We start from the raw sequence: 24,750 nt of genomic DNA, 5'->3' as shown, positions 1-24,750 counted from the left end.
CTCGTATCGTTCCAGTAGGACCAGGAGAAGGAGGTCCAGATCCTGCTATAGCCATCAGCCGTACCTGACACCGTGGCCTCCGCAGTGGCAGCCTTCATCACAGTGGCCCTTTTGGACACCCTGGGCATATCACCAGAGCCAGGGACAGGTCCAGGGGCCAAGGACCAAGTTGGCGTCTGTGTCCTCGTCGTCCTTGGCTCCCCTGCAGGCAATGCCGGCATCACTAGTAGCAGCACCACTGACCAAAACACTGATACTGCTGTTACGCCCCACAGCTCCGGCACTGACCCTCCCATCAGCAACACCGCCGATGGCTTCAGCTTCAACTCCACTGGCGTCGACGAGAGTGGCACCGCCGGATCTAGCAGTTTCAGCACCAACCTCGGCACCCATGTTTCCAACTCCAGAGGCCCAGGCACCACACACCACGGAATACCATGTGCCATGAGACCCACAGGGCCCTGAAGTCAGTGAGCAAGGTCCGCTGCTAGGCCTCTCTTTCTCATCCTCCCCAGATGAAGCAGTCGTGGGGTTGTCAACGGCCCCAGCTCTGGAGGATAACAGGGCACTCCAGCAGCTGTTATACCGTGCTGCCTCAAACCTGGACATACAGGCAGAGGAGGTGGTGGAGGAATCTAACCCAATTGTTGACATACTCGCATCCTCTGGTCCATTGCGGGTTGCCTTACCTTTGATAAAGACAATTGTTGAGAATACCAAAACCCTGTTGGAGACCCCTGCTTCTCTGTCCCCTTCGGCCAAGAGGAATTAAAGGCGGTACTTTGTCCCTTCTAAGGGATATGAACATTTATATACCCACCCACCCCCTGACTCACTGGTGGTTGATGCAGCCAATCAGCGGGAATGCCAGGGCTTCCAGGGCCCCTCCCCTAAGAACAGGGAGGCGAAAAGATTTGACCTGTTCCGCAGGAGGGTCTGTTCTATCGGTGTCCTACAGCTCCGCATTGCAAACCAGCAGGCGATCGTGAGCAGATACGCACACAACACCTGCGCTGTGATGGCCAAGTTTGCGGAGCTCCTGCCGCAGGACTCTCGTACTGAGTTCTCTGCATTAGTGGAGGAGGGAAAGCTGGTCTCCCGAGCTTTCCTACAGGTGGCATTGGACGTAGCAGAGGCAGCCTTAGGTACAGCGGCCACGGGGGTTGTAATGAGAAGGGGCTCCTGGTTGCAGGTCTCTGGTCTGCCCCACGAGGTCCAGTAAACGATCCAGGACCTCCCCTTTGAGGGTTTGGTCCTCTTCTCTGACAAAAGAGATAAGAGACTCCACGGTCTGAAGGACTCAAGGGCCACCCTAAGATCTTTGTGGCTCCATACACCAGCCACCCAGCTTAGGCGTTTCCAGCAACAGCCTCCCTCCAGGTTCTATCAACCCCAGAACTGCCAGGACGCTTCTCTTAGGTGGAATAAGAGTGGTAGAAGGAGGCAGCACCTCTCCTGGGAGCAGAGCTCTGGCCCTAGACTCCCCTTTTGAAGTGCACTCCCTTCTCTCAGTAGGGGCAGTGGAAGAGCTTCCTCAGGAGCAAAGAGGCAAGGGCTTCTACTCCCAGTATTTCCTAATACCAAAAGCCAAGGGTGGCCTCAGACACATCTTGGACCTCCCGGAGCTCAACAAGTTTGTCAAGAAACTCAGGTTCCGCTTGGTCTCCTTGACCTCCATTATCCCCTCATTGGATCCAGGAGACTGGTACGCTGCCCTTGACTTGAAGGACACATATTTTCATATAGCAATAGTTCCACCTCACAGATGATACCTCATGTTTGTGGTAAACAACAGCCACTATCAGTTTTCCGTCCTGCACTTTGGCCTGTCAGCAGCACCTCATGTTTTCACCAAGTCCATGGCAGTCGTTGCAGCGTTTCCGTGCAAGTGGCAGATACAGGTTTTCCTGTACCTTGACGACTGGCTGATCAAAGGCTACTCCAGATCTCAAGTGGAGGAGCAGGTCAGCTTCATAAGAAGGACCTTCCTCAAACTAGGTCTCCTTCTCAACAAGGCCAAATCCACATCGTCCCTGGTGCAGAGGCTAGAGTTTATAGGCACAGAGCTGGACTCGACTCAAGCCAGGGCATACCTCCCGGAAGCCAGATTTAGGTCTCTGGGGGGACATCATATTGGGGCCTCAGACAGTTCCCTACGACCACAGCAAGGAACTACCTGAAACTGCTGGAGCATATGGCTGTGTGTATCTATGTAGTACAGTATGCCAGACTCAGACTTCACTCACTCCAGCCATGGCTGGCATTGGTTTATTGACCGGCTTGAGACACTTTGGATAACATTGTAACCCTGCCCTGCCCAATATTAGACTCCCTCCTGTGGTGGCTCGACCCACAGGTACTCTATTCAGGAGTGCCCTTCACCAGCCTCCAGCCATCCCTTTCGTTAGTGACAGATGCCTCAGATCTGGGATGGGGAGCACATTTGGGAGACCTCAGGACACAAGGTCTCTGGTCTCAGGCGGACCTAGCTCAGCATATCAATGTCAGAGAGCTGAGAGCGGTGTGCCTGGCGTGCCAGGTTTTCCGAGCTCAGATATCAGGCAGATGTGCATCAGTCCTTATGGACAACACCACTACGATGTTTTATATCAACAAACGGGAATGCACTCTCCTCTCCCCTGTGCCAGGAAGCCCTCATGCTGTGGGACTTCTGTGTAGAGCATTCGATACACCTACAGGCATCATACCTCCCTGGGATACAGAACGAGCTGGCGGACAGTCTCAGCCGATTTTTTTTCACAGCCTCGAGTGGTCCCTCTGGCCGGACATAGCTCAATTTTCCATCTTTTGGGCTTTCCCCAAATAGACTTGTTCGCCACGTGCAGCAACAGGAAGTGTCAACTGTTTTGCTCCTTCATGAATCACAGCCCGGGTTCCATCGCAGATGCTTTTCTTCTTCCATGGGGGGGCCGTCTGCTTTACGTGTTCCCACCAGTTCTGTTGGTCCACAAGGTGCTCCTCAAGATCCCCAGGGACCGTGCCCTAGTCATATTGATAGCTCCGGCCTGACCATGCCAACACTGGTTCACATCGCTCCTGGAAATGTCTGTGGTGACTCCGGTCACCTTACCGCTTGTCCCGGACCTGATCACGCACTCAAGCCTAGAGTCGCTCCACCTCACAGCATGGATGGTCCATGGCTAAATGCCATGCAACTGTCCTGTTCCGATCAAATCAGACAAGTTCTCCTTGGCAGTAAAAAGTGCTTTGCCAAGTGGAAGAGGTTCTCTCTCTGGTTGGAGCAGCACCATAAGTTGCCGATCCTCGCCTCAGTGCCATTTATACGGGACTACCTCCTCCATCTTAAACAATAGGCTCTGTCTGTGTTGTCAATAAGGGTCCACTTGGCTGCCATCTCTGCCTTCGATCCCCGCGCAGACGGCCACTCAGTCTTTGTGAACCCTATGGTCAGCCGATTTCTTAAAGGTCTCGATAGACTCTGTCCGCAAACGTGACAGCTTGTCCCGGCTTGGGATCTTAATCTGGTTCTTTCCAGACTTACGGGTCCACTATTTGAGCCACTGACAACGTGCTCCCTGCTTTATCTCTCATACAAGGTGGTGTTTCTGGTGGCGATAACCTCAGCCAGGAGAGTGTCGGAGCTCAGGACCCTAACATCAGAGCCCCCTTTACGGTATTCCATAAGGACAAAGTTCAGCTCAGGCCTGACCCAGCTTTTCTCCCAAAGGTTGTCTCCCAGTTTCACATCAACCAGGACATCTTCCTCCTAGTGTTCTGTCCTAAGCAGCATTCCTGCAGCAGGGAGAGAAGGCTTCACTCTTCGGATGTCTGTAGAGTGCTGGCCTTCTATATAGAGAGAACTAAGCCGTTCTGAAAGTCCGTCCAGTTATTCGTAGCAGTGGCAGACAGGTTGAAATGTCTCCCCGTCTCATCCCAACACATCTCATCGTGGATCACGTCATGCATTCGGGAGTGTTACACCCTGGTGAAGGTGCCCGCTCTGCTGATCACCGCACGCTCCACCTGAGCTCAGGCCTCCTCAGCAGCATTCCTGGTGCAGATCCTCACTCAAGAAATCTGCAGAGCAGCAACGTGGTCCTCAATACACACTTTTACGACACACTATGAGATCACATAACAGGCCAGAGACAATGTGGCCTTTGGACAAGCCTTGCTCCATCAGTGGATGACTCTGACCCCACCTCCTGAACTTTGGCTTGTGAGTTACCTGATTGGAATGGACATGAACAAGCACTTGAAGAAAAAACGGTTACTCACTTTCTCGTAACTGTTGTTCTTCGAGATGTGTTGTTCTTGTCCATTCTAATACCCATCCTCCTACCCCTCTGTTGGAGCAGCTGGCAAGAAGGACCTGAGGGGGTCAGGGATCGGCAGGGCTCTATATGCGGTGCCCAAGCTGACTCTACGGATGCTGCTAAGGGAAAAATCTTCCAACTTGCGTGCACACACTTGATTGGAATGGACATGAACAACACATCTCGAAGAACGGGTAGAAGGCAATTAGATTAGTCAGGCATGACTTGCCCTTGGTGAATCCATGCTGACTGTTCCTGGTCACTTTTCTCTCCTCTAAGTGCTTCAGAACTGATTCCTTGAGGACCTACTCCATGATTTTTCCAGGGACTGAGGTGAGGCTGACTGGCCTGTAGTTCCCAGGATCATCCTCCTTCCCTTTCTTAAAGATGGGCAGTACATTAGCCTTTTTCCAGTCTTCCAGGACTTCCCTGGATTGCCATGAATTTTCAAAGATAATGGCCAATGGCTCTGCAATCACATCCGCCAACTCCTTTAGCACTCTCGGATGCAGCGCATCTGGCCCCATGGACTTGTGCACGTCCAGCTTTTCTAAATAGTCCCGAATCACTTCTTTCTCCACAGAGGGTTGGTCAACTCCTCCCCATGCTGTACTGCCCAGTGCAGAAGTCTGCGAGCTGACCTTGTTCGTGAAGACAGAGGCAAAAAAAGCATTGAGTACATTAGTTTTTTCCCCATCCTCTGTGACTAGATTGCCTCCCTCATTCAGTAAGGGGCCCACACTTTCCATGACTTTCTTCTTGTTGCTAACATACCTGAAGAAACCCTTCTTGTTACTTTTAACATCTCTTGCTAGCTGCAACTCCAGGTGTGATTTGGCCTTCCTGATTTCACTCCTGCGTCCCCGAGCAATATTTTTATACTCTTCCCTGGTCATTTGTCCAATCTTCCACTTCTTGTAAGCTTCTTTTTTGTGTTCAAGATCAGCAAGGATTTCACTGTTAAGCCAAGCCGGTCACCTGCCATATTTACTGTTCTTTCTACACATCGGGATGGTTTGTCCCTGTAACCTCAATAAGGATTCTTTAAAATACAGCCAGCTCTCCTGGACTCCTTTCTCCCTCATGTTATTCTCGCAGGGGATCCTGCCAATCAGTTCCCTGAGGGAGTCAGTCTGCTTTTCTGAAGTCCAGGGTCCGTATTCTGCTGCTCTCCTTTCTTCCCTGTGTCAGGATCCTGAACTCGACCATCTCATGGTCACTGCCTCCCAGGTTCCCATCCACTTTTGCTTCCCCTACTAATTGATGGGAGGCCACCACTGTTGGCAGAGCAAAGGAAATGTGTGGTGACATGATGAGATAAGAGAAGCACTTTGGAGGTAAGGACCAGAAGTTTGTTTGGTGTTAGAGAAGGGAGAGGAAGTGGAGGGTCTTGAAGAAGGCAGTGAGATGATCAGATTGATTGATCTAGGACAGTGGTTCTCAAACTTTTGTACTGGTGACCCCTTTCACATAGCAAGTCTCTGAGTGTGACACCCCCCCCCCTTGTAAATTAAAAACACTTTAAAAAATATATTTAACAGCATTATAAATGCTGGAGGCAAAGCGGGGTTTGGGGTGGAGTCTGACAGCTCACGACCCCCACATGTAATAACCTTGCTACCCCTGGGGGGGGTCCCGACCCCCAGTTTGAGAACCCCTGATCTAGGAAGATTATTATGTCAGCAGCATTTTGAATGGATCTGAAAGGGTCAGGATTGCAGGAGTAAAAAGAGGAGATGAGGGCCTGGATAGAAGTTTTGTCAGTCTGGACACAGACAAAAGGGTGAGTCATGGAGGTGTTAAGAGAAAAGCATCATGATTTGACTAAAATCTTATTGTGAGGGAGGGCAAAGTTAATGATGCCCAGATTAAAAGAGGAGAAAGGGAAATTTAGAAAGATAAAACTTCCAGTTATTTTATATAAAGAAAAAATCAAAATATTATAATACAATAATGCAATTAATTTTATATACATAAAATACAGCATATATTTTAATATGAAATTTAATTTTAAATATGATCGGGCCTCAATTAAGAGGCTTTATAGTGTGTGCCCTTTCAGTGCTATGGGTTACTCAAAAATATGGGACATTATAAAGAAATTATCCTTCTGTAAGATGGTCTTGTGGCCTTAGAAGCTGACTTTTATAAATGCATATTTACTATTTAATAATGACTTTTAAAAATCTACTGATAATGCATTTATTAGTTATAAGTAATCTCCCATTTTATTTTCCCCAGATCTTTTAATATACTACTGTTTCAGGCTTTGCAGCTGTATTATTAATTTAAAAAAGCTTAAACATCACAAAAGATTAAAACATGATGTGATAAAAATGAACATCTAAATATGAGCAAGTTTGTACATCAGTGGTGGACACGGGGACTCTGGATATGGATTCAGTTCCGGACTCTGTCACAGATTCCTATGTGATTTTTAGGGCCAGATTTAGAGGTATGTACAGTGTACTGTATGGATAGTGCCATGCACAGAGAGATTCCATCCCAGTTGGGGAGGGGAAGAAGAGTTGAAAGTACTAGTAGCACTGTCTAGTTAAATTCTTAGGCCATCAATTTTAGATGTCATGAAAGGGTTTCCTGTAGGTGAAACATACAAGGAATCCATTTTAGAGATGGGACAAGCACACTAGGTTCCTGAGAACTTTACACACACAGGCATAGGTGAAGGGGGAAAATATTGTTGGGGGAAGGTTGGGCCAGGCTGGGAGAGACCTAGAGAGGTGGGGTTCGAGGGCAAGCCCGCTCCGCACTCACCCCAGGCAGCGCTGATTCCTGTCTCATGGGGCTGGGTCCAGCTGTATCCGGACCCAGTGCAGGGGGAGGATTGGAGACCGAGCCTGTCCCACACTTACCCTGGGATAGTGGCTGCTCCTGTCCCTTGGAGGTTGCAGAGTGAGCTTATCCAGGACTCATCCCAGGCAGCAGCAGCTCGTCTCCTGTCCTGTGGAGTTGGGCCTGGGGATTACAGATTGAACCTGCACTCACCCTGGCTCCTGGACCTGGTGCACTGGAGAGCTAGCTTGGGCAGCAGAAATTCCACATGTTCCCCAGTGCTGGTGTGGCCCTGGCTCCCCATTCTGACACACTGGCTCTTGTCACTAGGAAGAAGCTGGAGGAAACCACTATAGTGTCATGTTGCACATATCAGGGCATGCAGACCTGGACATGCATGGGGGCAGGGAGGAAGAGAGCCAGGCAGTTGGGGAGTTGATATGTAGTTCGATTTGGAGGGGCTCGGCCCCCTCTAGCCCTAGCCACCTGCTATCTATACATACAGGGCAAGTTTACACAAACAGGATACATTAGTAACTTTAAAAATGTTTTCCTTCTCTTCTCCCAGTCCCCTAAACTAAGGATTGGAATCTGAAGCAATCTCATAGTAGGATAAAAACAGCCAAACTTGGCAAGACACCTTTGAGGACATGCTGTATAGGAGGTTAATACTTTCTGTTTGCTGTCAATCACACACCCAAAGTAATCTACTTTACATTTAAATATTGACATTTATGAACACTTACAACCTGTAAGGAACAGACAAAACATTTTCAAATTGCTACAGATCCTTCCCCCCAACTCTAAATCAAAGTAACAGTTTCTCATTTAGATGAATTTTTAACATAAAACATTTATACTTACATGAGCTGAGAATATTTTTTTCCACACTGATTGCTTTCCTTTTAAATATTAATTACAGGAAAATAGGGAGGCAGTTATTTATACATATGGTATTTTCAGTAATTGGGCACCAGCCAAAAATGATGCCATAGCTGGCTCTTGGTCTATAACCATCCAACTATTTCAAAATAACCCCCTCAGGCTTGCACCTGGACTGCAGTCCTTTTCAGAAACTTAATTTTATGAATGAGATCATAAAAATAGTATAATGTATGTATGTAGGTATATGTGTGTGTTTGTGAGTGTGTACTCAAACTCACTCTCATCCATAGTGGTGTGGTATGATGATTTTATTGGCATGAATTTGGGATGGTCACAGTTCAATGAGTGGTGCAGTCATAAGTTATTTATGCAAGTCATCATTAGTGATTTCTGATAAATTCTTCTATCACATCATGCATTTTTATATGCCCCCCACATGTTACAGTAACCAATTTTACAAATGTTTCAGTTCTTCAAGTGCTTGCTCATGTCTATTCTACGTTAGGTGTGCACATGCTGTGTGCACTGTTGCCAGAAATTTTTCCCTTAGCGATATCTGTTGGGCTGTCTCAATTGCTCTCTGATATCAGGCGCTTATATGACAATATAAGGGGCACTACCTGTCCCACGCTCCCTGAATTCATTCTTATTGCCCATGACGGTCACTGGAACAAATCCTCTTGCTTTGCCAAAGTGTTATTCAGTGGTTTCTCTTCAGCTTAGTTTATTAGTCTTAGTTTTAGTAGTAGTATAAATATTGTAAATAGTATTAGTGTAGATAGACCCTTTAACATAGAAGGACTCCCTTCGCCCCTGGGGCTGGGCATGCCCTGGTCCCTGGGCTTCAAATCCTGCACCTCCTGCGGCAAGCCTGTGCCGGTGAGTGACCGACACTCCAGTTGTCTGAAGTGTCTGGGAGAGGCTCATGTACAACAGTGTTGTGATATCTGTTGGGACTTCAAGCCTCGTACAAAGAAAGACAGGGAGGTTAGACGAAGGGCTATCTTAATATAAGCCACACTTAGCTTGGCGTCAGAGCCAAGCTGATCGAATCTGGCACTGAGCACTTCAGCTTCGGTGCGAAGTGCCCTTCCGGCACCGTTGGTTTCTCGGCGCCATTCTCCATCTCCAATACCGAGAAAAAAAGATAAGAAGAAATGGTCCAAGTGGCTGTTCTGGAACCTTTGGGGCTTTCCCCCAGTACCAGGACTGCCGTCCAACCATTCCTATTCAGTTGTGTCCGACTTTGGCACCAAACCCATACTCTGGTACTGAGCTCAGTAACAACACATAAGACAATGACCTGGATAACATCCCCCAGGCCCAAGAGGAGGAAGGCCCCCCACCAGTTCAGGCCTCTTCCTTCTCCTCCCCAGATGAAGCTGTCTTGGGACCGAGCAGCTTGCTGCCCCAAGATGACTTTAGAGTCCATCAGCATCTTCTAAAAAGGGTGGCTGTTAACCTGGGGCTGGAGGTGGAGGTACTAAAGGAGTCATCACATAGCCTCATTGACATTTTGGCCACAGCAGCCCCATCCAAGGTTGCCCTACCCGTCAACAAGGCTGTTCTAGGTCCAGTCAGGTTCCTGTGGCAGATTCCATCTTCTCTCCCTCCCATGGAACCTTTGAAGTTGCACCTGAGGGTACTATATCAGTTCCCACATAAGATCCCGCCCCCCTTTTTGTTTTATGACAGACTCTCTTACTTCAGCCCAGCAGGATTCCTCATCACCTCAGACTGCTGGGTGCGGTGGTGGACGATTACACCCTTCAGTTTTCTTCCACCCCTCCCTCTCACCATCCCATACCCATCCCTGTTCTGGGACCCTTCTTACAAGCAACTTTTAGCCCAAGAGGTTCAAGCCCTCCTGCGGATAGGGGCTGTTGAAGAGGTGCCTCAGAACTTGAGAGGGAAGGGGTTTTACTCCCAATATTTCCTAATCCTAAAAGCCAGAGTTGGTCTTGGACCTATCCGAGGCCTGTGTTGTCTCAGCGGTTATCACAAGAAACTGAGGTTTCACATGGTCTCTCTGGCCTTCATCATTCCCTCTCTGGATCCAGGAGACTGGTACACTACCCTCGACTTCAAAGACACCTATTTCCACATTTCCATCTTTGGAGGCCGCAGAAGTTTCCTCAGGATTTTCATAAACAAGACCCATTATCAGTTCACCATCTTTCCCTTTGGTCTGTCTGCAGCCCCTCGGCTTTTTATGATATGCATGGCGGTAATAGGAGACAAGGCGCTCAGGTCTATACATAACTGGATGACTGGTTGATCAAGGTTCCGCTCAGAGGCTCAAGTGAAGAACAGCATGAGCCTAGTCCAAACCACCTTCCAAGCACTGGGCCAATTAATAAAAGAGCAGAATCAACTCTTGTTCGAGAACAGAGTTTATCAGGGCAATGCTAGACTCAAACCAGGCCAGAGCCTTCTTTTCAGAGGCTCAATTCCAAACAATGTTAGATCTGATATCCAGGGTCAAGGTCCACCCTGTTATGACAGCCTGGTTTTGCCTCAGACTTTTGGGTCACGTGGCCATGTGCGTTTACGTGGTACGGCATGCAAGATTGTGCCTCAGACCCTTGCAGACTTGGTTGGCCTTAATGCTTAGGATTCCCGCCCTGGTCCTCGCTTCCTTCAACTTGTGGAAGGACCCCTGTCAGTAATTATGAGTGTTCCCTTTTTAACCCCCCAGCCTTCAGTATCTTCAATTTTGGATGCATCAGATCGGCGTTCGATCACCTTGGGGCCTGTGGTCCCAGGAAGAGCTTTTCTTACACATAAATGTCAGAGAGCTTGGGTCTCGGAAATCAGGGCCCTTATATCAGAACCACTGTATGTGGTGTTCTTTAAGGACAAGGTTCAACTGCACCCCACCTGGCGTTCTTTCCAGAGGTTATCTAGCAGTTCCATAGTAACCAGGCTATTTTCCTGCCAGTTTTCCTCCCGAAACCACACAGAAATTCATAGGAGTCCTTTGGACATTAGACAATCCCATGCCCTCTACATTGAGCGGATCAAGCCGTTCCATAAATACATGCAACTCTTTGTGGCAGTAGCGGATAGGGTTAAAGGCCTATCAGTTTCAGCCCAGAGAATCTCATCCTGGAGAGTCTCCTGTTTTCATGCATGTTACGAGTAGGCGGACATCTCTCCTTCTGCCATCTTGATCGCTTATTTTATGAGAGCTCAGGCCTCTTCAGCAGCGTTTGTGGCCCAGATCCCAATCCAAGACATCTGCAGGGCTGCAACCTGGTCGTCAGTGTTCCAATCCTCATGTCCATGAATTCTGAGCCCACCTCCTTCAGTACCAGGGCTCAAAATCCAAAAGGCAAGAACCCAACTTTGATTACTTTTTAAAATCTATTTATTTTTAAGCCAAACTCACTATTTCGGGGGACCTGACTCATGATTTTTGAACACCTACGGATGGCAATATTGCAGGAGTGCAAGGTGATTATAACCTAAAATCCCTGCTCCATCTAAAGGGCAGTAGCTGGCTGCCACTGGATGAAAATAAAGTATCCTTTTTATGACATTGCACCCACTAATCTGTCACTCCCCAGACTCCATTCTCCCATCCAAAGCCACAAGCAGCCTGAAAAGGCTCTTTTACAAGAATAATCAAACTCCACAGAAGTGTTTCCTCCTTCCCCATCAATATTGCACCTGCCTAAGGCCGAGGAAATGTTCAGTCTTAGACAAAAAACAGATTTTTCTAGACATGAAAACATCACAGCTTTAAGGTTTGATATTTCCTGTTACTGCAGGGCTAGAAAGAGAAGTGTCATACTACTGGAAAGAGAGGATTCCGACCTCTGGGATCCAATGGGACCCAGAACTTACTTCTAGAAAAGCTATCCTATGTCATTTTAGAGCTTTTCATGGCTTCCTCTGAGACTTGTGCAGTTAGCCTCTTGGTAACTAAGGTATTTGGATTTATAGGCAGATGGATATGAAAAATAAACCCAAGATTTTTAAAAAAACAAAACCAAAAAAATGGATACAAACCTTTCCATAACTGTTGTTCTTTGAGAAGTATTGCTCATGTCCACTCTACGTTAGGTGTGCACGTGCTATGTGCACCATTACTGGAAATTTTTCCCTCAGTGGTATCTGCTGGACCAGCTCCAGCACCATTTGGTGCTGTGTGCTGTTGGCCCCACACCCTCTCAGTCCCTTCTTGCTGGATAACTCTGACCAAGGGGCAGGACAGTGGGTCGTGGAATGGACATGAGCAACACTTCTCAAAGAACAGTTATGGAAAGTTAATAACCATTTTTTCTTTTTCGAGTGCTAGCTCATGTCCATTCCACATGTCGCTTCCCAGTGAGTTAACATTTATAGTAATCTTAAACATAATTATATATTTGAAAACATAAAGCATCACTGTACCTGTTCTGGCTAGCTGACTTGCAGGTGCCTGCAAAACCTGCCAGTTTGTATAATTTTGTCTGACAAAATGTAACTTTCTGTGACCTTCTTTTCTTGAAATGGTTAAACTTTTTTCTATTTTTTGTGGGAGGGGTGGGAGACAGACAGAGGGGAGTTATAACAAAGGACCAAGACAAGTTCTTTACTCAAAACCAGTATCTGTTATTTCGAGCACAGCCTTAGAAGGTGACTTACAAACCCAATTTATGATTTAATAATGACTTTTAAAAATATAACTAGTAAATCCATTATCAGAAGAAGTAATCTCACATTTTATTTTCCCTGAAGCTTTTAATATACCATTGTTTCAGGCTTTGCAGCTGTATTATTAATTTTAAAAAAAGCTTAAACAGCACTAAAGATTAAAAAATGATGTGATAAAAATGAACATCTAAACTTGAGCCAGTTTGTGCATCAGTGGCAGGCAATTAAAATCAGCAGCTTGTATTTCATATTTTTACTTAACCATATGGTAAATATGATTATATGATATAGTACAAGAGACAGAGATTCTCTTATTGGATCTCTTTCTATCCAAGAGTTCAGACTTCTCTGTGAAACAGACTGTTAAAAGCATCTAATACCACAGTTATACATCTGTTTTGCATTTCAAAACAAGCTCTTTTACACTAAGTCCCCTATATTATTCCCCTATCATCAGATTCAATTCTTCTACTTTAGTAAAAAGACTGGAATATAAAGTACTGCTAATAAAATGTATAAGTTACAAAAATAGTTTCAGTACTAGACTAATTAATCCTGGTGGTTATGCAGATCCACAACTTCTTTTATTCGATTAAAGAGCCATCATGTAAGCAGCTCATATGAGGCCAAAGCTCTGCAAAGTGAAGACTGGAAGGGAGGGTGTCTCATCAGCCTAGGAGAAAAGCTACAATCATCAAAGACACATGCAGATGCATTTGAAAGGGAAATTATTTTAAAAGATGGTGGATTGCTCTAACTCTGATAGTGGAATGGATGTGGAGTGCAAATAAGCATGCTACTTCGCTGGTCCCTCTTCTACAGGGGTCTGAAGAGGAGCGTGCTGTGTGGGAAACAAATTGGAAGAAATAGAAGAAGAAAGGAGGAGGTGATGGGATAGTTCCATAGTTTCACAGTAGCTCATATTGGTGGACAGGAGAAGATGGTCTTTTTTTTGGTTGGTTGATTGATTGAGAGCGCAAAAGTACCTAAATAATAATAATAATAAATGATAATAATAATAAAATAATAATAATAAATGTCTATTTCACCATACAGACAAACCAGCAACAAAATATTTCCATCAACCATCGAAATTTACAGATATGAAAGTAAGAGAAATGCTGCTTGAGAAATTGTTGGTTTGTTTTAAGGATATTTAAAATAAACATCAATATTATCTGTTGAAATTATCAGAGAAGAAAATAGAATTTGTTCAGGCCTACCTACCACCAGTCTGAACTGAACACAAATGAGGGATTGTGAGAACTTCAGAAAGAAATTACGGGAAGAAAAAAAACAGCAGGGGAGAGGGCAGAAACATAAGTTGAGGGGCACTTCAAAAGTTTACTCTGTAATATTTGGTGGGTGAATAAAGAAGACACCCTGGCATCCCTCACTTAGGGAGTAAATGGACAGTGAATTTGTTTCATGGAAGTGGGATCTCAGCCGGGCTTGGCTGATAATGCTCAAGGGAACTTTGCGTGAGATAAACTTCTTTTGACAGGAGGTTAGCCTGTTAGTTAAGTTTAGTCTCTAGAAAGTATGTTATGAGTTTGTTTTATATGTAACCATTTGTTTTATATGTAACCAAGAGCTATTACTCACTATCATTTAAATTCTTTGATAATAAACTAATACTTGTTTTCACTATAAATATATCTGAGTGCTCTGGTGTTAAACAAAATGATGATCCTGCGTTGACTCTTACAAGCTGGTGGATACTGTTCCTGTAGGAACAGCAGGCCTGGTAATACCGTGAGTATTCCGTGGCTAATCATTGAATTGTAGGGCTGGAAGGGACCTTGAGAGGTCATCTAACTCAGTCCCCTACATTCATGGCAGGACTAAGTATTATCCAAACCATCCCTGACAAGTGTTTGTCTAACCTGCTCTTAAAAATATGCAACGATACAGATTCCACAACCTCCCTACGCAGTTTATTCCAGTGCTTAACCACCTGGACAGGAAGTTTTTTCTGATGTCCAGCCTAAACCTCTCTTGCTGCAATCTAAGCTCATTGCTTCATGTACTGTCCTCAGAGGTTGAGGAGAATAATTTTTCTCCCTGTTCCTTGTAACAACCTTTTATGTACTTGAAAACTGTTACCATGTCCCCTTTCAGTTTTCTCTTCTCCAGACTAAACAAACCCAATTTTGTCAATCTTCCCTCTTAGGTTATATTTTCTAGACCTTTAATAATTTTGTTGCTCTTCTCTGGACTTGCTCCAATTTTTGCGCATCTTTCCTGAAATGTGGCACCCAGAACTGAACACGATGCTCCGGTTGAGGCCTAATCAGTGTGGAGTAGAGTGGAAGAATTATTTCCTGTGTCTTGCTTACCACAGTCCTGCTAATACATCCCAGAATAATGTTTTCTTTTTTGCTGCAGCAGCAAACAAAATGTTTTTTTTTTTTTCAACAGTGACTAATATTTAGCTTGTTCCTTTATAACCCCCAGATCCCTTTCTGCAGGACTCCTTCCTAGGGAGTCATTTCCCATTTTGTTTGTGTGCAACTGATTGTTCCTTCCTAAGCCCTGGTCTACACTAGGACTTTAGGTCGAATTTAGCAGCGTTAAATAGATGTAAACCTGCACCCGTCCACACAATGAAGCCCTTTATTTCGACTTAAAGGGCTCTTAAAATCGATTTCCTTACTCCACCCCTGACAAGTGGATTAGCGCTTAAATCGACGTTGCCGGCTCGAATTTGGGGTACTGTGGACACAATTCGATGCTATTGGCCTTCGGGAGCTATCCCAGAGTGCTCCATTGACCGCTCTGGACAGCACTCTCAACTCAGATGCACTGGCCAGGTAGACAGGAAAAGAACCACGAACTTTTGAATCTCATTTCCTGTTTGGCCAGCGTGGCAAGCTGCAGGTGACCATGCAGAGCTCATCAGCACAGGTGACCATGATGGAGTCCCAGAATCACAAAAGAGCTCCAGCATGGACCGAACGGGAGGTATGGGATCTGATCGCTGTTTGGGGAGAGGAATCCGTGCTATCAGAACTCCGTTCCAGTTTTCGAGATGCCAAAACCTTTGTCAAAATCTCCCAGGGCATGAAGGACAGAGGCCATAACAGGGACCCGAAGCAGTGCCGCGTGAAACTGAAGGAGCTGAGGCAAGCCTACCAGAAAACCAGAGAGGCGAACAGCCGCTCTGGGTCAGAGCCCCAAACATGCTGCTTCTATGATGAGCTGCATGCCATTTTAGGGGGTTCAGCCACCACTACCCTAGCCGTGTTGTTTGACTCCTTCAGTGGAGATGGAGGCAATACGGAAGCAGCTTTTGGGGACGAAGAAGAAGAAGAAGATGATGATGATGATGATGATGAGGTTGTAGATAGCTCACAGCAAGCAAGCGGAGAAACCAGTTTTCCCGACAGCCAGGAACTGTTTCTCCCCCTGGACCTGGAGCCAGTACCCCCCGAACCCACCCAAGGCTGCCTCCTGGACCCAGCAGGCGGAGAAGGGACCTCTGGTGAGTGTACCTTTTAAAATACTATACATGGTTTAAAAGCAAGCATGTGAAAGGATTACTTTGCCCTGGCATTCGCGGTTCTCCTAGATGTAGTCCTAAAGCCTTTGCAAAAGGTTTCTGGGGAGGGCAGCCTTATTGCGTCCTTCATGGTAGGACACTTTACCACTCCAGGCCAGTAACACGTACTCGGGAATCATTGTAGAACAAAGCATTGTAGTGTATGTTTGCTGGCATTCAAACAACATCCGTTCTTTATCTCTCTGTGTTATCCTCAGGAGAGTGAGATATAATTCATGGTCACCTGGTTGAAATAGAGTGTTTTTCTTCAGGGGACACTCAGAGGAGCCCATTCCTGCTGGGCTGTTTGCCTGTGGCTAAACAGAAAAGTTCCCCGCTGTTAGCCACAGGGAAGGGGGAAGGTTGAGGGGGTAGCCACGCGGTGGGGGGAGGCAAAATGCGACCTTGTAACGAAAGCACATGTGCTATGTATGTAATGTTAACAGCAAGGATTACCCTGAAAGAGTGTAGCCACTGTTTTATAAAATGTGTCTTTTTAAATACCGCTGTCCCTTTTTTTTTCTCCACCAGCTGCATGTGTTTCAATGATCACAGGATCTTCTCCTTCCCAGAGGCTAGTGAAGCTTAGAAAGAAAAAAAAACGCACTCGCGATGAAATGTTCTCCGAGCTCATGCTGTCCTCCCACACTGACAGAGCACAGACGAATGCGTGGAGGCAAATAATGTCAGAGTGCAGGAAAGCACAAAATGACCGGGAGGAGAGGTGGCGGGCTGAAGAGAGTAAGTGGCGGGCTGAAGAGAGGGCTGAAGCTCAAATGTGGCGGCAGTGTGATAAGAGGAGGCAGGATTCAATGCTGAGGCTGCTGGAGGACCAAACCAGTATGCTCCATGTATGGTTGAGCTGCAGCAAAGGCAGCTGGAGCACAGACTGCCACTACAGCCCCTGTGTAACCAACCGCCCTCCTCCCCAAATTCCATAGCCTCCACACCCAGATGCCCAAGAACGCGGTGGGGGGGCCTCCGGCCAACCAGCCACTCCACCACAGAGGATTGCCCAAAAAGAAGAAGGCTGTCATTCAATAAATTTTAAAGTTGTAAACTTTTAAAGTGCTGTGCTTAAAGTGCTGCGTGGCATTTTCCTTCCCTCCTCCACCACCCCTCCTGGGCTACCTTGGTAGTCATCCCCCTATTTGGGTGATGAATGAATAAAGAATGCATGAATGTGAAGCAACAATGACTTTATTGCCTCTGCAAGCGGTGATTGAAGGGAGGAGGGGCGGGTGGTTAGCTTACAGGGAAGTAGAGTGAACCAAGGGGCGGGGGGTTTCATCAAGGAGAAACAAACAGAACTTTCACACCGTAGCCTGGCCAGTCATGAAACTGGTTTTCAAAGCTTCTCTGATGCGTACCGCGCCCTCCTGTGCTCTTCTAACCGCCCTGGTGTCTGGCTGTGCGTAACCAGCAGCCAGGCGATTTGCCTCAACCTCCCACCCCGCCATAAACGTCTTCCCCCTTACTCTCAGATATTGTGGAGCACACAGCAAGCAGTAATAACAGTGGGAATATTGGTTTCGCTGAGGTCTAAGCGAGTCAGTAAACCGCGCCAGCGCGCCTTTAAACGTCCAAATGCACATTCTACCACCATTCTGCACTTGCTCAGTCTGTAGTTGAACAGCTCCTGACTACTGTCCAGGCTGCCTGTGTACGGCTTCATGAGCCATGGCATTAAGGGGTAGGCTGGGTCCCCAAGGATACATATAGGCATTTCAACATCCCCAACAGTTATTTTCTGGTCTGGGAATAAAGTCCCTTCCTGCAGCTTTTGAAACAGACCAGAGTTCCTGAAGATGCGAGCGTCATGCACCTTTCCCGGCCATCCCACGTTGATGTTGGTGAAACGTCCCTTGTGATCCACCAGAGCTTGCAGCACTGTCAAAAAGTACCCCTTGCGGTTTATGTACTCAGCGGCTTGGTGCTCCAGTGCCAAGATAGGGATATGGGTTCCGTGTATGGCCCCACCACAGTTAGGGAATCCCATTGCAATAAAACCATCCACTATGACCTGCACATTTCCCAGGGTCACTACCCTTGATATCAGCAGATCTTTGATTGCGTGGGCTACTTGCATCACAGCAGCCCCCACAGTAGATTTGCCCACTCCAAATTGATTCCCAACTGACCGGTAGCTGTCTGGCATTGCAAGCTTCCACAGGGCTATCGCCACTCGCTTCTCAACTGTGAGGGCTGCTCTCATCTTGGTATTCATGCGCCTCAGGGCAGGGGAAAGTAAGTCACAAAGTTCCATGAAAGTGCCCTTACACATGCGAAAGTTTCGCAGCCACTGGGAATCGTCCCAGACCTGCAACACTATGCGGTCCCACCAGTCTGTGCTTGTTTCCCGAGCCCAGAATTGGCGTTCCACAGCATGAACTTGCCCCATTAGCACGATGATGCATGCATTGGCAGGGCCCATGCTTTCAGAGAAATCTGTGTCCGTGTCCTGATCACTCACGTGACCGCGCTGACGTCGCCTCCTCGCCCGGTATCACTTTGCCAGGTTCCGGTGCTGCATATACTGCTGGATAATGCGTGTGGTGTTTAATGTGCTCCTAATTGCCAAAGTGAGCTGAGCGGCCTCCATGCTTGCCTTGGTAAGGTGTCCGCACAGAAAAAAGGTGCGGAACGATTGTCTGCCGTTGCTCTGACGGAGGGAGGGGCGACTGAGGACACGGCTTACAGGGTTGGCTTCAGGAAGCTAAAATCAACAAAGGGGGTGTCTTTACATCAAGGAGTATTTCAGGCAGGGCTTCACGGAGGGTTCCAATAAGAAATGGTGCACCTAAGTTATCGTTCTTATTGGAACAAGGAGGTTAGCCTGGCCTCTGATTGATACATGGCTAGATTTACCTCGCTGCACCTTCTCTGTGAGTGACTGCAGTGTGACCTAGAGGAATGAGTCCCCTAGACAGGGGAGGGGGGGAAGCAAATGAGTACAAAACAAATCTGGTCTATTTCTTGTTTTGATCCACTCCTTCTATCTTTTACATCTTTGGCTGGCAGCAGACGGTGCAGAAGGACTGCATGCCATCCACATCTCATGGCTGCTCGGCAGAAGATGGTACAGTACGACTGCTAGCCATCCTCATCTCTTGCCTGCCTGGCAGAAGATGGTACAGTACGACTGCTAGCCATCCTCATCTCTTGCCTGTCTGGCAGAAAATGGTACAGTACGACTGCTAGCAATCCGTATCGCCTGCCTGCTCACCATAAGACGGTTCAATAGGACTGACTGCAGGACTAAAGAGAATGACCTGGTCAAGTCACTCCAAATTTAGTCCCTGCGCCCATGTCTGTCCAGGCGCTCCCAGCCGACGTGGCCAGGAGCACCTCGGACATGACGATGACGGCTACCAGTCGTACTGTACCGTCTGCTGCCACAAGGCAAGGGGTTGCTGCTACTGTGTAGCAAAGCCGTACCGCGTCTGCCAGCACCCAGGAGACATAGGGTGAGTGGGCTCCATGCTTGCCGTGGTATGGCATCTGCACAGGTAACTCGGGGAAAAAAGGCGCGAAACGATTGTCTGCCCTTGCTTTCACGGAGGGAGGGAGGGAACGGGGGCCTGACGATATGTACCCAGAACCACCTGCGACACTGTTTTAGCCCCATCAGGCATTGGGATCTCAACCCAGAATTCCAATGGGCAGCGGAGACTGCGGGAACTGTGGGATAGCTACCCACAGTGCAACACTCCGGAAGTCGATTCTAGCCTCGGTACTGTGGAAGCCCTCCGCCGAGTTAATGCACTTAATGCACTTAGAGCATTTTCTGTGGGGACACACACACTCGAATATATAAAACCGATTTCTAAAAAAACGACTTCTATAAATTCGACCTTATTCCGTAGTGTAGACATACCCTAAGTGGAGTACATTGCATTTGTCCTCACTGAATTTCATTCTGTTTTCTTCAAGACCATTTCTCCAGTTTGTCCAGATCATTTTGAATTTTAATGCTATCCTCCATAGCAGTTGCAACCCCTCCCAGCTTGGTATCTTCTGCAGACTTTGTAAGTGTACTCTCTGTCATTATCTAAATCATTGATGAAGATATTGGATAGAACAGACCCAGAACTGATCCCTGTGGGACCCCACTCAGTATGCCCATCCAGCATGACTGTGAACTACTGTTGATTACTTTCTGGGAATGGTTTTCCAGCCAGTTATGCACCCACCTTTATAAATAGCTCCATCTAGGTTATATTTCCCTAGTTTGTTTATTAGAAGGTCATGCAAGATGGTATCAAAATCCTTACTAAAGTCAAGATATACCCCATCTGCCATTTCCCTCCTGTCTATAAGGCTTCTTACCCTGTTGAAGAAAGCTACTGGGTTGGTTTGGCATGATTTGTTCTTGACAAATCCATGCTGTTACTCATCACCATATTATCATCTAGGTGTTCGTTGATAGTTTAATTATTTGCTCCATTATGTTTCTGGGTACTGAAGTTAAGCTGACTGGTCTGTGATTCCCTGGGTTGTCCTTATTCCCCCTTTAATAGATGGGTGCTATATTTGCCCTTTTTCAATGCTCTGGAATATCTCCTGTCTCCCATGACTTTTCAAAGATAATTGCTGATGTCTCAGATATCTCCTCAGTCAGCTCCTTGAGTATTCTAAGATGTATTTCATCAGGCCCTGGTGACCTGAAGACATCTAACATATCTAAGTAATTTTGAACTCGTTCTTTCCCTATTTTAGCCTCTGATCCTATCTCATTTTCATTGGCATTCACTATGTTAGATGTCCAATCACTACTAACCTTTTGGTGAAAACTAAAACAGAGTCATTTAGCACTTCTGCCATTTCCACATTTTCTGTTATTGTTTTCCCCCGGTCATTGAGTAGTGGGCCTACCCTGTCCCTTGGTCTTCCTCTTGCTTCTAATATATTTATAGAATGTTTTCTTGTTACCCTTTTTATCTCTAGCTAGTTTAATCTTGTTTTGTGCCTTGGTCTTTCTAATTTTGTCTAATGATCTGCATACTGCAGCAGGGGCGCTAAAAATTTTTGTAGTGAGGGTGCTGAGAGCCATTGAACCAAACTGTAAACCCTGTATAAAATGGAAACCATTCCAAGTCAGGGGGTACGGTAACACTACCAGCACTCCTAGTTCTAGCACCTATGAACAGCAGGGAATGCTCTGAGGACTCGGGGGGTTGGTGTGTGCTTATTACTTCCTGTACAGAGAGCAGGGCCTGCAGAGGCATGGAAGATAGTGCTTGTGTTGCCAAAGGCTGGTGGTTTCAGGGAGTGGATGCATCTCATCACCACCTGCTGTCTCTCTCAACCCTCGGTATCCCTGGTGAGCGTCACAGTAATATATTTTAATAGATAAGTGTATATGTACATACCATATCTCAAATATTTGTCCTCCAGTAAAAGTCCTGTTCGGACCAATCATCCTGATGTCCTGAGAACTGTATTAGCAGCAAAGGAAATAATTCTAGTGAACCAAAAAAGAAAAACCACACCAACCATAGAGCTTTGGATTCCTGCCCTTTGGGACATCGCTAAACAGGAGAGAATTCCCTTTGTACGCAACAACAAATTGGGCACTTATTTAATCTGGAAATGCTTTTTGGAATTATGTTGTGATTAGCTGATGTCTGGACTGGATTTATTCCTGACTACCTGCAGAGTATGCTTGTGTGGTTTTTTGGCATGGGAGTTTAGGATGAGTAATTTTCTTCCTCAGTCTGTCTTCTACTTTCTTATTATGTTCTATAGCTACAAACACATCTGATGCTTCCACCTGAGGGCCTGGGATATCTGCTAATAAGGATAACATGTCCTCATTGCATTTCTGTAGTACAGTGTATGTTGATCAGATACTGATGCTATGTCAGATACCAGTTGCTACCATTTCTCCCTTCTATAGTTTAATGTTTACTTATTTATTTTTAGTTCAGAAAACTGGTACAACTTTTAATTATAAAGGCTCTCTTGTGGTGATGAAATTTCAGGTTGCCTTGTGGATAAAATCCATGTGGTTCAAACCTCAGCTAACTGTATCTGAGGAGGAAGAACAATATTTGGAAGGGACAAATGCTAAGTCTTCCATGTTTGAGCTCAACCCAGCTCAAACATGGATGTGCTGGGAGAACTTCATGCCATAATCTCTGTTTTGGGTCTTTTTTCCTTCCTGACTGGCAAAGGCAAGTGGGTGGGAATTATAGAACCTTTAGTGGTGGAAACTGTCAGTGACACCTTTGAAGACTGTATGAAGTGTTGTTGTAGCAGTGTTGGTCCCAGGATATTAGACACACAAGGTGGGTGAGCTAAAATGTTGTTGGACCGACTTTTGTTGGTGAGAGAGAAAAGCTTTCGAGCTTATACAGAATTCTTCTTCAGGTAAAGACAGAGTGCCATTTAACTGGAGAAAGCATGTGCTTGGGCTCTGTATCTCCTGATGCTGACAATATAGCCATTATTGACCACTATCTAATCTTCCATATTTGGTTAAGTTTAGGGACAAGTTTGTGGTAAGAGAACTTTGTGTACCTGGATACCTCTGACTTCCTAGATTCTTATCAGTTGTGGTTCTGACCTGGGTACAAAATAGATACCACACTTGTCACATTGATTGACAGTCATCTTCTGGTGATGGATAAAGATCAGATGTTCAATTATTACGTTTTTGACACTGTGGGTTAAGAGGTGTTTAGTGTCTTGTTTCTGGCTGGAGTGGATAAGGCTGCTCTTGCATGGCTTTGTTCTTTTCTCTCAGAGAGCTCCCAGAGAACAATGTTGGGTGATAGCTCTTCAGCTTGGAGGTTTCTCTCTTGTGGAGTACCAACAGGTTCTGCACTGTCATCCCTCCTAATCACTCTGTAGATGAAGCTGTTAGCCGAGTGAGTGAGGAGGTGCGTTTTTATTTAGTGAGCAATGCAAGTTTTGTTACTCTCTTGCTTCAGTTCAGCTAGTGCTAAGAGTGGGTAATTGTCAGTCTATTTAAAATTAATTCTATTTTAAGAGTTTTAAAGAATGGCCAGAGCTTGGGATGGGCACTCTTTCATGTGATAGTTTATAAATTGAATAAATAAATATGGGCTGGGAATTTCAGGTGGAGTTTAAGGTGTTGACTTTGACCTATAAATAAATTCTTAAATGGTCTAGGTCTATCCTACCAGAAAGACCATTTTTCTTCCTTTGTGTGGTGCTACTACTGTTGAGATCAGTAGACATGGAGTTGTTGCAATGGCATTCTCTATGATAGGTTCCTTGACTTACCAGTTTCTTTTGGTCTAGTGCCTTGGGTTGTGAAACTTATAGACTCTATTCTTAGTTTGGTCCAAGGTAAAGTTTAATTTTCTGTTCTAATACTAGAAATATGCCAGTAGTCAATGAACTATTCAACTTAAAACATATTTTGTTGTTAGCTCTTTTTTAGTTTTGTTGTTCAAAATCTTAGGACCTGTTACATGAATCATAGAATTATAGGACTGGAAGGGACCTTGAGAGGTCATCTAGTCCAGTCCCCTGCACTCATGGCAGGACTAAGTATTATCTATACCAGAGGTGGGCGAACTATGGCCCGCAACCACATCTGGCCCACGGGACCCTCCTGCCCAGCCCCTCAACCCCTGGCCCCACCCCTGCTGTTCCCCCTCCCCCGCAGCCTCTGCTCACTGCGCTGCCAGTGCAATGCTCTGGGTGGTGGGGCTGCAAGCTTTTGCTGGGCAGCACAGCTGCAGAGCCTCGGCCTGACCCGGTGCTCTGTGCTGCATGGTGGCATGGTTGGCTCCAGTCGGGCGGCGTGGCTGCCTGTCCTGGTGATCTGGGCAGCTCGGCTGTAGTGCCGCCAGCCACTGGTGCTCCAGGCGGCACGGTAAGGGGGCAGGGAGCAGGGCGGGGTTGGATAGAGGGCAGGGGAGTTCGGGGTGGTGGTCAGGGAGCGGGGGTGTGGATAGGGGTCGGGGCAGTCAGAAGGTGGGGAATGGAGTTTGAATGGGGGCAGGAGTCCCAGGGGAGGCAGTCAGGAAGGAGGTGGGGGTTGGATGGGGCTGCGGGGGGGCAGTCGGGGCAGAGGTTCCAGGGGTGGTCAGGGAGAAGGGGTGGTTGGATGGGGCAGGGGTCCTGGGGGGGCCCATCAGGGGAGAGGGAACAGGGGGTGTTGGATGGGGTAAAAGTCCTTGGGGGGGCGTCAAGTGGCAAGAAGCAGGGGGGATCAGATAGGGGGCAGCGGCTGGGCCATGCCTGGCTGTTTGGGGAGGCACAGCCTCCCCTAACTGGCCCTCCATACTATTTCAGAAATCCAAAGTGGCCCTCAGGCCAAAAAGTTTGCCCGCCCCTGATCTAGACCATCTTTGACAGGTGTTTGTCTAACTTGCTCTTAAAAATCTCCAATGATGGAGATTCCGCAACCTCCCTAGGTAATTTATTCCAGTGCTTAATCAGCCTGAAAAGTTAAGAAATTTTTCCTTATGTCCAACCTAAACCTCCCTTGCTGCAATTTAAGCCTATTGCTTCTTGTCCTATCCTCAGAGGATAAGAAGAACAATTCTTCTCTCTCCTTCTTGTAATAACCTTTTATGTACTTGAAAATTGTTATCATGTTTTCTCTCAGTCTTC

The 24,750-nt window shown here is 46.6% G+C and overlaps 1 protein-coding gene across 6 annotated transcripts in view; it reads left to right on the top strand.

Annotated features, from left to right (window-relative positions):
- Window positions 1-24,750, top strand: part of ATG7 (autophagy related 7) — a 263,868-nt gene that overhangs the window by 91,847 nt on the left and 147,271 nt on the right. The window contains exon 18 of one of the 6 annotated variants that reach the window (XM_077822268.1): window positions 16,690-17,183. The exons of the other annotated variants lie outside the window; for them this stretch is intronic. Coding sequence (XP_077678394.1) covers window positions 16,690-16,707 — 18 coding nt within the window. The 3' untranslated portion in view covers window positions 16,708-17,183. Of the gene's footprint in view, window positions 1-16,689; window positions 17,184-24,750 lie in introns of those variants that run through there. 6 annotated transcript variants of the gene reach the window in all.

The sequence above is a fragment of the Eretmochelys imbricata genome, chromosome 7, assembly GCF_965152235.1.
Source record: "Eretmochelys imbricata isolate rEreImb1 chromosome 7, rEreImb1.hap1, whole genome shotgun sequence".
Classification (NCBI taxonomy): Eukaryota; Metazoa; Chordata; order Testudines; family Cheloniidae; genus Eretmochelys; species Eretmochelys imbricata.
Note: the sequence above shows the minus strand (reverse complement) of the source record. Positions and strands in the feature narration are given on the sequence as shown.